This window comes from Danio rerio, chromosome 25 (assembly GCF_049306965.1).
Source record: "Danio rerio strain Tuebingen ecotype United States chromosome 25, GRCz12tu, whole genome shotgun sequence".
In the NCBI taxonomy this organism is placed as follows: Eukaryota; Metazoa; Chordata; class Actinopteri; order Cypriniformes; family Danionidae; genus Danio; species Danio rerio.
In genome coordinates, this window is record NC_133200.1 from 4,107,501 (window position 1) to 4,121,622 (window position 14,122).

General features: G+C 30.2%; 1 protein-coding gene across 4 annotated transcripts in view; it reads left to right on the forward strand.

The window, feature by feature from the left end:
* The window catches only part of ccdc34 (coiled-coil domain containing 34), a 15,026-nt gene extending 984 nt beyond the window's left edge, over nucleotides 1-14,042 (forward strand). The window contains 8 exon segments of one of the 4 annotated variants that reach the window (NM_001045845.2): nucleotides 2,424-2,521; nucleotides 5,879-6,131; nucleotides 6,326-6,455; nucleotides 8,623-8,730; nucleotides 8,973-9,131; nucleotides 9,208-9,337; nucleotides 13,640-13,910; nucleotides 13,941-14,040. In NM_001045845.2, the coding sequence (NP_001039310.2) occupies nucleotides 5,890-6,131; nucleotides 6,326-6,455; nucleotides 8,623-8,730; nucleotides 8,973-9,131; nucleotides 9,208-9,337; nucleotides 13,640-13,842 (972 nt within the window). In that variant the 5' untranslated portion in view covers nucleotides 2,424-2,521; nucleotides 5,879-5,889 and the 3' untranslated portion in view covers nucleotides 13,843-13,910; nucleotides 13,941-14,040. 4 annotated transcript variants of the gene reach the window in all.
* Nucleotides 14,043-14,122: the final 80 nt, after the last annotated feature.

Genomic DNA, 14,122 nt, shown 5'->3' on the forward strand with positions numbered 1-14,122 from the left:
ATATAAACACTGTAGTGAAATTTAATGGTTAATGGTTAGCACTGTTGCCTCACAGTAAGAAGGTCGCTGGTTTGAGTCCCGAATGGGTCAGTTGGCATTTCTGTGTGGAGCTTGCATGTTCTCCCCGTGTTATCGTGGGTTTCCTCCGGGTGCTCCTGTGTCCCCTACAGTCCAAACACATGTGCTATAGGGGAATTGATGAACTAAATTGGCTGTAGTGTACAGTATGTGTGTCTATGGGTGTTTCCAGGTACTGGGTTGCAGCTGGAAGGGGATCCGCTGTGTAAAACATATGTTAGACAAATCCCCTTTCTTCCCCATTCTGATGTTCGCTATGAACTGCAGCAGATCGTCTTGACCATGTCTACATGCCTAAATGCATTGACTTGCTGCCATGTGATTGGCTGATTAGAAATTTGTGTTAACGAGCAGTTGGACAGGTGTACCTAATAAAGTGAATATCTGCCTGCACTGAATAGACAAACACTTAAAAATTAAGATATGTAAAAAAAATTAGAACCAAATTCAACAAAATTATCAGGTTCTCTGGATTTATTAGCTACATGAGTTTGAGTAAAATATTAATCTTTTTTTTATTCAGTAAAGGTCTGAGAACATCTATTTCAAATAAAAAGATTCTCATTTAGTGATTTCTTCTGGCAGAAAATGACAATTGGTCAACATAACAAATGTTGTAATTTGCCGTTATTGAAAATCAGCGTTATTCCCCTAAATCAGTGGTGTAGTCCTTGCTATACGCGTGTATACTCAGTATGCTTACTTTTTTCCACAAGCTGTTTGGGTATTACCACTTCTGAGGATCAATAATTGCGTTTACCCTCGGTATGCTCATTTGTTTTTCTGAATAAACTTTTATATAAATATAAAAATGATTTAATATAAATTATATAAATAATTTATATATATATATATATAAAACACATTTTCTTTGTTTACCCCAAAAGGATCTGATCCTGAAAATGAAAATCTTAAAATCGCCTCTGTAAAACAGTATTTCACGTTTGTCTTAATTGTGCCGCTACAGTGATCCACACTATAGGCTATATAAGTGCATATATATATATATATATATATATATATATATATATATATATATATATATATATATATATATATATATATATATATATATATATATACGTATAATGTATAACGACTCAGTGTATAACACTAAAAATAATGACGCAAAGACTACTCAAAAATCGCAAAACAATATGCGATTTAAAAGGGCAACTACTAGTATATTATAGCAACAACAGAAGACAGACTCATAATAGTTTGGTTTAAAAAAAATAGGATAGGATTAGACTTTTAGCATCTTCCTTTAAACTGAACAAATTTGTTAATTTTATTTTATTTTTAAATGGATAGTTTTCCCAAAAAATGAAAATTGTCATCATTTACTCAACCTTTACTTGTTCCAAACTTGTTTGTCTTTTTTTCCTTTTGTTAAACACAAAATACATTATTTTGTACAATATTATTTTAATATTATTTTATTTAAGACAATGTTTTAAAGAAAGCTGGAAACCTGTAACCATTCACTTACATTGACATAGTATTTGTTTTTCCTTTCGTGGAAGTTATTAGTTACAGGTAACTGATGTTAAAAAAAATCATAAATTTTTTTTTTAAATTATATATATTATATATATATATATATATATATATATATATATATATATATATATATATATATATATATATATATATATATATTAAATCAAGGAAACATTGACTTTCGTCATTTTTTTGCCTACTTTCATTTAAATTTTGGGTCGGGTGTAATAGTACACCACCTTTTTTTAAGACTACACCACTGCCCTAAATATGAATTTATTATTGATTTATCAGAGGTTGCCACAGCGGAATGAATCACCAAATTATCCAGCATATGTTTTATACAGCAGATGCTCTTCCAGCTGCAACCCAGTACTGGGAAACACCCACACACACTCACATTCAGTTCACACATACATACTTATGCACTACAGCCAATTTAGTTTATTTAATTCCTCCAAAACCGCATGTGTTTGGACTGTGGGGGAATCCGGAGCACCCGGAGGAAACCGACGCCAACACGGAGAGAACATGCAAACTCCACACAGCTGCGAGTCGAACTAGCAACCTCGCTTTGAGTTGACATAGCTAACTACTGAGCCACCGTGTCGCCCACGACTAAAAATATCGTGGCAAATCTGCGTCGTCATCTTATGACTATCCATTTCGTTTTCTGAATTATCAAATGTCTTATTAAAAAAACCACATTTAGGAGCATCTGTCTTTATGACGCTGGCGATGTTGCCATGAACCTGGCTTTCGTTATCAGCGTGCTTGGTTACAGCGGCACAACCAATCGTTATTCACGGTTGCCTTGATTGACGTGTCCAGAGGGCGGGCTCAATGTGAAATGGGCGTGGCTAGATGGAGGAAGCGGCTCTAGCATATCAAGCAAAACAAAAGCGATTCAACGAAATAATGCGACTAAACTGATCAGATGGTGAGTTTCTTCAGATGTTTTTAAGATTATATATCGATTTAAGCAGCATAGTAATGTGTTTAAAGTCAAAACGCAAATATATGATTAAAATTAACGCTGCAGTGAACAGAAACTTGCCAGAAAAGTATCCGTTTGGTTCTGTTAAGGTAACGTTTAAGTTGGCTTTATTCACACACACTCATTCATTTTAACGCTCCCTGTATTGTTTACCATGTCAAAATTGAGGTAGAGTTGATTTTATATTCTCACATTCGTTCAGTGACAACTTGCAACACTGTCCATATTGTTTACCACGCTATTTTGAATATTCAATATCGATGTTGAGGTAATGTGCTTTTATATTAGCACATTCACACTTCACTCTTACTAATATAGTTTCAGAAAAGTATAGCAAATGGGGATATCATATATTAAGAACCCAATGACTCTCAGTACCGCATTGTTCATGGTCATTAAATAGTGCTGATGTTGTTTTGAAGTTACATGAGATTTTCCGATTTTAATGTTGTACTGTGATAGCCATTGGCTGCTAGTGTGATTTCCCAATTTAAAATGTGCAATACTTTTCTGAAGCTATATTTTCAAGGAGAAAGTCTGAATGTGTGAAAATAAATCCAACTTTACTTCAATTTTGATTCTCTTGAAGGTTGTTTACAGGCTCAGTTTTGAGTATTGTAACATGTGACTTGAAGAACTGTCTAGAAAATATTAAGTGGACCATAAATGTCTGCAGTTCAAAAGCAAAAAGTGCTGTGAATCTACTAAATCGTTTTTGGACAGTATCTTGTTGTTACTCTCCACAAACCATAGATATATACATCTATATGTATATCTATGTCCACAAACTAATTTGTTTTGTTTTTTTTTTTGCTAAGAAACATGAGTTTTACACGTCATAAAGCAATTATAATATGTGCACAAAATGCTGTTTTAAGAAAAGTGTTGTTTATTAGTGATTGTATATGAAAAGAATTGCCCATTTTTAAACATTTGTTGTTGTTTTTACCATGTCAAATGTACATTATTTCCTCTTTTTTGTTGATTAAAATGAGGTGACATCCACAAATACTGTTCAATGTCTGTTTTAAAAACATTTTTTAACTAAAACTTTTCTAGTCTTGATTGCTCAAAAATAGAATGAAGATATGAAACCTACTTAATATTTTTGTCATAAAACATAAAGTCTAGACAACATAAATGTTATATTGAAAATTTTATAAAACATAAATATTTGTTTATTAGCTATAAATCATAAAAATATATGTTTATCAGGAACAATTCACTCCCAAAAGTGAGTGATATAGTGAAATGTCTAAATATGTTTTAGAAAAAAAATTCAACCTTGATTTAATTTTGTTAGTTAATTTACAGAAGCGTTTTTGACACCCATCTAAACTTTTGTCTTACCATTTACACTTAATTAACACATTCAGTTCAGTTTTACCTTGAAGAAATACACAATTATTTACTACTAACAATAATTAACTTAAAATAAATTAATATGTAAATTAGTAAGCATTTCGTATGGAAACAAATCTTTGCAACTGCTTTTAGACCCTAAAAATAAAATCTATAATTTATTTTAATGAATAAATGTAATAAATGAAATACTTAAAAAATAGATTTTTAAACAAATAAAAAACAAGTTATACTTTATATTTTTTTATTTATCTTTTTATATTATTGAATGTGATTGGCTGATTAGAAATTTGTGTTAACGAGCAGTTGGACAGGTGTACCTAATAAAGTGAATATCTGCCTGCACTGAATAGACAAACACTCAAAAATTAAGATATGGAAAAAATTAGAACCAAAATAAACAGAAAAATCTCAGGTTCTCTGGATTTATTAGGTAGCTACATGAGTTTGAGTAAAATATTAATCTTTTTTTTTTCAATAAAGGTCTAAGAACATTTATTTCAAATAAAGATATTGTCATTTAGTGATTTCTTCTGGCAAAATAACAAATGTTGTAATTTGCCGTTATTGAAAATCAGCATTATTCCACTAAATATTAATTTATTATTGATTTGTCAGGGGTCGCCACAGCGGAATGAACTGCCAACTTATCCAGCATATGTTTTATACAGCACATGCCCTTTTAGCTGCAACCCAGTACTGGGAAACACACACACACACACACACACTCACATTCAATTCACACATACATACTCACACTGCAACCAATTTAGCTTACCCAATTTCCCTATAGCGCATGTGGTTGGACTGTGGGGGAATCCGGAGCACCCGGAGGAAACCCACGCCAACACGGAGAGAACATGCAAACTACACACAGCTGGGGCTTGAACTAGCGAGAGTATACATGCAGCACCTTTAGCATTACATCTATAAATACTTTTTAAAATGTATATCTAAAGCTGTTAGGGGAAATAATTTGTAAATCTTATACATTTGTTTATTTTTTAAAATATGGATTTATTTATATATATATATATATATATATACACAAGGCTCAACAATAAGGACTGCCCGATGGCCCGGGGCCAGCTTGAGAGACGCTCGGGACAGTAGACAAGATTGTTACTGGCCCGATTGGGCCACTGCTGCCATGTCACTAAAGTTTAATTTGCCCGCAACAGTTTGCAAATTTTGTAGAATTGAGAAACAGTTTGTGCTTTTAAGCCTTTAAATGCTCCCTTCTCTGTGATGTTGTAAACACCATATTGCTTTTCAGTTCCTCTTATCGGATTGGATGTTGTGAGCACGCTATTTTTGTCTGTAAGTTGGCAACAACCAGTGCAGCGAAGTGACAGAAACATGGCGGCAACATCAAATTATGAGGCTAATGTCTGGGAAGCAAACATTTATGTGGGTACAACATGTTGGAAAAAAGTTTGTCGTCAGTTTGGCAAAGCAGCCACCTTTTGTTAAATCATTAAGAACTGCAATAAAATACTTTTCCATACTGCACTCTTTGTTTCCATAACACTTTGAATTAATTATTAATTAATACATTAAAACACATTAAACACAATAACTTCTAAATTCACAGATGTTGTTTTTGACGCATTATTTAAAATATGTGGCTAAGAAATAGCTATTAATTTTTTTTGTTTTTTTGGTGGGACCAGGGAAAATTTTGACAGGGCAAATAAAAATCTGAACCACTGGCCCTGGTTAAACCCTGATATATATATATATATATATATATATATATATATATATATATATATATATATATATATATATATATATATATATATATATATATCTCATCCAGATCTAAACAGACCTGAATGCCCGATTGAAGTACTAATAATGGTGGTGAAGGTTTGGTTTGATGGGTTGCTGTACTTATACCATGTTAACAGCACAGTAACTCCTCTTTATTCTTAGGTTTGCTGACGATGTCCTCTTTCCCGTCCTCCACCTCCAAGACTCTGTCCTCCACGCCGCTGAAGAGCAGATCCAGCGTCCTGCAGCGCAGCAGGAGTCTGGAATCCAGTGGCGGCTCCACCTCCTCTCTGATCTCTCCCATCTATCACGACAGCTTCGATCATTCAGAGGATGAACCAGAAGATCACTTTCAGCCTATTCGCAACCTCACCATCACGCTAAATGAAGACGCAGCGCCACTTTCTCCATCCAGGTGGGCACTGATGAGTTCTGCACTGAGTAAACAGTAGAGAATGGCTGCGTTCGAAATAGCCTACTACTCGAGTAGGTAGCACATTTGAATTTACTGCATGACTATTAGAAAAAAAACAAACGGAGGAACACAAATCACCATGATGTAAACAAGCATGTCTTTCATTATTAGTCTTAAAATGACTTTTGTTTTAGGGGTGAGGTGGACACGACAGGCCTGGACGACAGACTTTCCTCCAGTCAGATGAAACTGAGCGCCTGGGAGCAGTGGATTGTGGCTAAAGCCAAGGAAGAACGCGTCCGAAAGCAGCAGAAAGCTGTGGAGGTAATGTAGAGGATGTGGAATAAGTTATATGTTTGTACTTTAGCTTTAAGGAGTGTTTTTTATTTTTTATTTTATGAGTGTATGCAGTATCACTCCATTTAATTTAATTTATTTCCTTTTAATTTATTTAAAATATTTATAAAGTTAAATTTATGATAGTAATATAGTTAATAATATAAAGCTAATATTATTTCCCCCTAAATTATTTTTATTATTTATTAATATTTAACATTAATTTTATTACTATGGTTATTATTATTGTTAATAATAATAATAATATGTAATATTATTATTAATATTATTTATTATTTATTATTATTATTATTATTTAGTAATATTTATTATGATTAATAATATTTATTATTATTGGTTCATTAATAGTTGATATTATTGTTATTTATTAATATTAATTATTATTATTAATATTTATGATTATTATTAATGATTATTATTTATTATCTATTATTATTAATAATAATAATAATTTATATTATTATTATGATTATTATTTATTAATATTATTTATTATTATTATTATTTAGTAATATCTATTATGATTAATAATATTTATTATTAGTAGTAGTTTATTAATAGTTGATATTATTGTTATTTATTAATATTATTTATTATTATTAATATTTATGATTATTATTAATGATTATTATTTATTATCTATTATTATTAATAATAATAATAATTTATATTATTATTATGATTATTATTTATTAATATTATTTATTATTATTATTATTTAGTAATATCTATTATGATTAATAATATTTATTATTATTAGTAGTTTATTAATAGTTGATATTATTGTTATTTATTAATATTATTTATTATTATTAATATTTATGATTATTATTAATGATTATTATTTATTATCTATTATTATTAATAATAATAATAATTTATATTATTATTATGATTATTATTTATTAATATTATTTATTTATTATTATTATTTAGTAATATCTATTATGATTAATAATATTTATTATTAGTAGTAGTTTATTAATAGTTTATATTATTGTTATTTATTAATACTATTTATTGTTATTAATATTTATGATTATTTATTATTATTATTATTATTATTATTTATTGTTTAAAGAAATTATTATTTATTGTTATTATTAGCATTATTATTTTATTGTTATTATTATTTATTATTAATATTTTTTGTTATAATTATTATTATTTATTGTTATTATTATTTTTATTATTTATCTATTATTATTATTTTGTTTATTATTATAATTTATTATTATTATTATTATTATTATTATTATTAATTATTATTATTATTATTATTATCATTAAATATTACTATTATTATTATTTGGCTTATTATTATTATTATTATTATCATTCATCTTCTTCTTCTTATTATTATTATTAAGCTGTATGTTTCCTCATAATGCATATATTGTCCAGTTTGTAATATGCATTTTAAATAAGTAGTTTCTAGCATAGTTACAGTATATAATCTGATGTGTGTAAATATGCTGGTGTATTTATAAATCTTAGTGATATCTAATTATTAGTCATATAATTACCTAATAATATCATTATACTTGTATTTTTATTTTAGCTTTTTAAATGGTATGATAAAATACTTGTTAAATAGGTTAGTAAATAGGTTTTGTTTTAATCATGTAAAATTATACACCTTTAATTAATAATATTTTTGTAGTGTTTTGTTTTAGTTTTAATTATTTAGTCTGAAAATTACATGTTTTAATTAATAGGTTTTTTTAGTAGTCATAAGTACAGTTTTATATAATTAGAAACTCTTGTAAAATGAGCTTTAAATATGCTGTATGTAAGTTTTTGACTCAAAAAGTACCATAATATGTTTGCAGATATTTAAAAAAACATGCTGAGTGAACATTCTTGTTTATCTGAAAAACAATAATAAAGTCAGATATTCTGCTTTAAAAATGTCTTCGTTTTGGTTCTTTTAACCCGCCCACTGCCACTTTAGCCAATTATATTTCAGCACAATTTAAATCAGCCTTTAGGCTTGATAGTCAGACACACTCCTGTTGGTCTTTAATCAGGCAACCTGCTCTTCTGTGTGTTTTGATCTAGGAATGCAATACCTAGTTCAACCACTAGGTGTCAAACTGCCATACTGCACCTTTAATCAAGGTCTGTATTTCAGGAGCTCACGCTGAAGGATAAAGAGAAGGAGAAGGAAAAAGAAGAGCAGAAGAAGAAAGTCACCAGTGATTGCAAAATTCAAGAGTGGCTGCAAATGAAACGAGAACAGGTGACGATTTCTGTCAACACCATTAGAGGACAATTTATTGCATACAGCTTTTATTTCAGCTTGCATACATGCAGTGTTCTAGAATTACAGGTACATTGTGTGTCTTCAATTTAAACTATGATTAATTAATGACAAATTTACTGGGAATTACACAATCTAATGTCATTCTAGATGAAGAAAAACACATGCAAATGCTTGAAATATAGCATAAATTCTGCACTTTCATTTGTTTCCATCCTCAGGAAAAGAAAGACAAGCAGTCCAGAGAGTCTCAGAAGAGTGAGAAACAGCTTAAAGAAGAGCAAAAGCGAGCGGAGATCGAGAGGAAAGCTCACGAGAAATATAAAGAGTGGCTGCGGAAGAAGAAGCAGGAGGAAGCTGAGAGAAAGCTGAGAGAGAAGGTGAAGCTCTGAACGTTATAGGTCTGTAAATGATGACAGAACTCAGCGTTTTAACTCATATGAGTGTCTTTTAAAGGATGAAGCAGAGAGAAGACTAGCGGAAGAGCGGGAGCGGAAAGAAAAGGCGGAGGAAAGCTTTAAAGAATGGCTTGATGGGGTGAAAAGCAAACAGAAAGTGAGCCGACAGTCTTCAGCATGCTCAGCCGGTGAGTGAGCAGCTAATACGTCTGCTTCAGAAAGTCACGAATGTGCAAAATAGTCATTGAAACCAGTTTTGGTAACACTTTACTTGAAGGGGAGTGTTCATAAGACTATCATTAAGGGCTCTATTGTAACGGTCCATTCGCAAAGCTCAAAGCGCAGGGCGCAAACACTTTCAGGGCGTGTCAGGACGCGTTTTTGCTAATTTAAGGACGGGAAATCTGCCTTGCGCTTTGGCGCATGTTCTAAAAGGGTTGAGTTTATTTTCTTAATGAGTTATAGGTGTGTTTTGAGAATAAACCAATTAGAGTCTCATCTCCCATTCCCTTTAAGAGTCAGCTGCGTCGCGCCAAGAGCGCATTCGCTATTTACAGGACGCAGAGTAAGTCTAAGTGGAAAAAATTAACATTTCACAAGCAAACAGTTCACAGTTAACAGTTTTTTAACAGAAAACTGTTAAACAGAGCATCTACTGCGTGAGAATAAGAGATAATGGATCTACTTTCACATTCGCTCTTGGATAGGGAAACCTTTACGCACAGACATCAATTAGTCTATAAATAAATACTTTTGTTTGTTAAGCGCAAATATTCGTTTCAAAACTATTTCTAAATTCAGTTCTAATTTCCAGCAAACGAATAAATGAACAAAAATAACAAAATGTGCTCAAAAACCTGAGTTATATCCTAAAACACATGCTGTGCCCCATATGGTCTAAAACCTGACAGGTGGGCAAATCTAAGCTTGTTTTTAATAAAACAAATATAAATATGGATATAATAAATAATACTGCTAATAATAATAACATTATACAAAAGCAAATTGTTATGAATGAACTGAAAAAGCCTCTCGAGATGAAGAAGACATGAAAGCAGTGATTTTTCATATTTATGTAGGCTAGAAAATAATATGTTTTGTAATATTTTAATCCTTTATATTTATATTCTATATCTATTCTTATTATATCCTATATATATCCTTAATATTTACATTTTTTCATATGTAAAGATATTTGCCTATTGCTCTCTTGTGTGTATTAAGCAGTGTGTAAGCGAGGCGCAGCTCTGCGCTGGAGTTTAGACCGGGTTAGTTTTGGTCTAATGAAAAATCTATTATAGTTTCTCTAAATAGCAACGCGCCAGCGGTCCGCCTCAGAACGCCTTCCTTTTTAGACCAGAACGCCTATGGGCGCACAAATGAGCGCTAATGCATTTGCTATTTAAACAGCGTAGCGCAACGCCTCAAAACCACTCTTGTGCCAAGCTTAAAATACCAAATGACTACTGCGTCACACTTTGCGCCACACTGCGCCGGGTGTATGATAGGGCCCTAAGTGTCATTCTCTCAGTTATGACATTTTAAATGCAAAGATGACATTGTTTGTTATGACAACTTGACATAAACAAATACACCGCAAGCTGTATTTGACTATGACATGACAACTTGACATTACCAAGACAACAAAACCTGTCATAAATCTGTCATAAACATGATTGTCATCAAAGAGCATAGAATCATCAAGAGGCGACTCTCAATAGAACGTTCCATTGCAACAGCCTCGCCATTTTGGAGTGACAGCAATCGGCCGTCTCTCTTACTATCTAAGACTGGTGATCATCAGCACTTTTAATAGTTAATTTTACAGACTTGTTTAATATCTTTAACCATATTTGTTTTCTTGAAACTGTCACTTTTAGATGAAATTACTTTAAATTAAATTAATTTAATAATTTACGCACTTAATATTAACATGCCAGTTTTAATATAAATGAAAACTAGCATTTTAAATTAAATTAACCTGACTTTAAAAATATGTTGATTACAGACTGACAGCAGTTTTTGTTGCAGTATTGTGTTATAAGAGTATATAGTATTTTTCCAGTGTTGTCTGTTAAAGAAAGACTAATAAAGCTTTTATGTTAAAAGCCACTTTGTCCAAAATGATTGAATTCTGACACATAAATTCATCATTTTTTATTCGTGATTTTTAATGCTGTCATTACAAATCATGGAGGCCATCCTAACTAGATAAAGTAGTTTTTGTTGTGGAATATTCTCATTTTTGTAGCGCTCTAATTTGAGTAAAGCTAAAAAAATCAAAATAAAAAAAAGTTATTAAGTTATTTTTTTTACCTCAAAAAGTATAAAGGATATTTGAGATACCAGATATAATAAACTTAGTCTTGTCAACATTTTGGAAATTGTCTGTTTACATTGAGATATTGTTTAAAATGTTACTTTTCACAGGGGGTGTACTCATTTATGCTGAGAGCACAAAAACACATATCATATTTTAATTCATATTTAACTCAATATTTTAATTCAGTCTGTCTAATGTTAGTTATCTGTGCTGTTGTTATATTGGAATTTCATTCCAAAATGGCTGCCGCGTGGATGAACTAGCGGCATCTAGTGGCTGTTTCCTAAATAGCTACAGAGTGTCACCTCTTGGTGAATCTATGCTCTTTGTTGTCATAAAGCCTTTATAAATAAAAGCATTTATTTTTATTTCGGGTTTTGTCATATATATATATATATATATATATATATATATATATATATATATATACATACATACACACACATACATACAGTGCTCAGCTTATATAAGTACACCCCACATAAATCTCTCTTTTAAATTCATATTTTTAATAGGAAGCTGTACAATATTATATTTGTGCATATACATTAGATTAGTCGATACTGAAGCCAAATCTGGAGCTGATCTAACAAAATAACCTACGATAATGTTCCAAAAACTAGTACAGCCAAATTTATATAGAAAAATATTAAATACAAATTTAAAAAGGAAAAATCAAGAGAAGCAAAGAAATGTAAAAAAAATAAAACATTTTTGTAGTTTGTAATTATATATATATATATATATATATATATATATATATATATATATATATATATATTTTTTTTTTTTTTTTTAGGTCAAAATTATTAGCCCCTTTAAGCTAATTTTTTCGATAGTCTACAGAACAAACCATCGTTATACAATAACTTATAATAACTAACCAGCCTAGTTAACCTTATTACCCTAGTTAAGCCTTTAAATGTCACTTTAAGCTGTATAGAAGTGTCTTGAAGAATATCTAGTCTAATATTATTTACTGTCATCATGGTAAAGATAAAATAAATCAGTGATTAGACATGAGTTAATAAAGCTATTATGCTTAGAGATGTGTTGAACAAAATCTTCTCTGTGTTAAACAGAAATTGGGGGGAAAAATAAACTGTATAATAATTTTATATATAAATATATATACAAACTGTATATTTAACTTTTCCCTGCAATTATGAGTTACAAGAATAAAACATTTAATTGAGATTTCATATTTTAAAAATGATCCTTATTTAATCACGTTAGCAAAATTGAAGTTTTGTTTTTTGAATTTCAAGTAGATTTATATCACACAAAACATCTTAACTAGGAAGGTTAAACTTTACATTTTGAGATGTATAAAAGTCTCAATAACCTTTTCACATTTTTTATTTAATGAAGTAAACAAGTTTAACATTTCTCTTGCTGTTGTGAGTTTATATTGGATAATTCTGTAACAATTACAAGATAAATATTTACGTAAATTTTCCTTGGCAGTAGAGTTTATTCCTCATTTCTTGCTGGTTTTTCCTTCACAATTCCTTCCTGTAATTCATTTTTTTTTCTGAATCGCTAGAAAAAGGCACAATTATATATATATATATATATATATATATATATATATATATATATATATATATATATATATATATATATATATATATATATATATATATATATATATGTATGTGTATATATATATATATATATATATATATATATATATATATATATATATATATATATATATATATATATATATATATATAATATAAACTTTTAAACATTTGAATCCTCATATTTATCTCCTATTTTTTACCTTTATTAAATTTTTTCTAAGTATATAACTTAAAAATAAGGCTAGTTTTTTTTTAGATATACAAGCATAAAGATGAAAGAATCACAAAATATTCAAAACAAATATATTTTTACTCAGATTTTGTCGCATTTTAAGGAAAATGGTCAGAGTGTACAAGTAGAAATCATGATTCAATCTTTATTTCTATAGCACTATTACTAGATTGCCTCAAAGCAGCTTAACAGTGTGTCAGTCCAGTTTTCAGAGATGACCTTATTTTATTCACAGTCCAGAAATAAACCTCTGGACAGTAATAAATCCAACACAAATCCCCACACTGTAGATTGTGACGAACAATGCAACACTAAACCAAACATGATTTTTCCTGATCACTTCCAGGGAGCTATAACAATGTGAATTATCCGTCTCCGGGTTTCGTCAACCCCATTCCCTGGAAACCCATTCATGTCCCGAAGCAGGAGCCATCGGCCCGCAAGAGTTCATCTCGGAGGAGAAAAACAGGACCAGCCAAAAGCCAATCCAGCTCCTGCTTCACTTGCAGACCCAAAGACACCGTCAGTTTCGCCTGTAAGAGGCGCTGATGCTGCCATCTGCTGGACTCTTATTAACACTTGCTGCGTTTTTATCAAGCAGAAATTGATGTTTTTTATAGATCTGTGTTTCTGCAGGTCACAGGTTCCTCAATTATGAGTTTGACTCGTGTATATTTTTGGTTGAATGTTTGCTAAATATGAAAGCAGATGATTTTTCTACTCCAAATAAAAGATTTTTGTAAATGCAATAATTTGTCTCGCGTTATTTTGAGATGCATTTCCTACAATTTCAACATGTTTGCTTATTTAAATAGCTCTTTATCGTGTA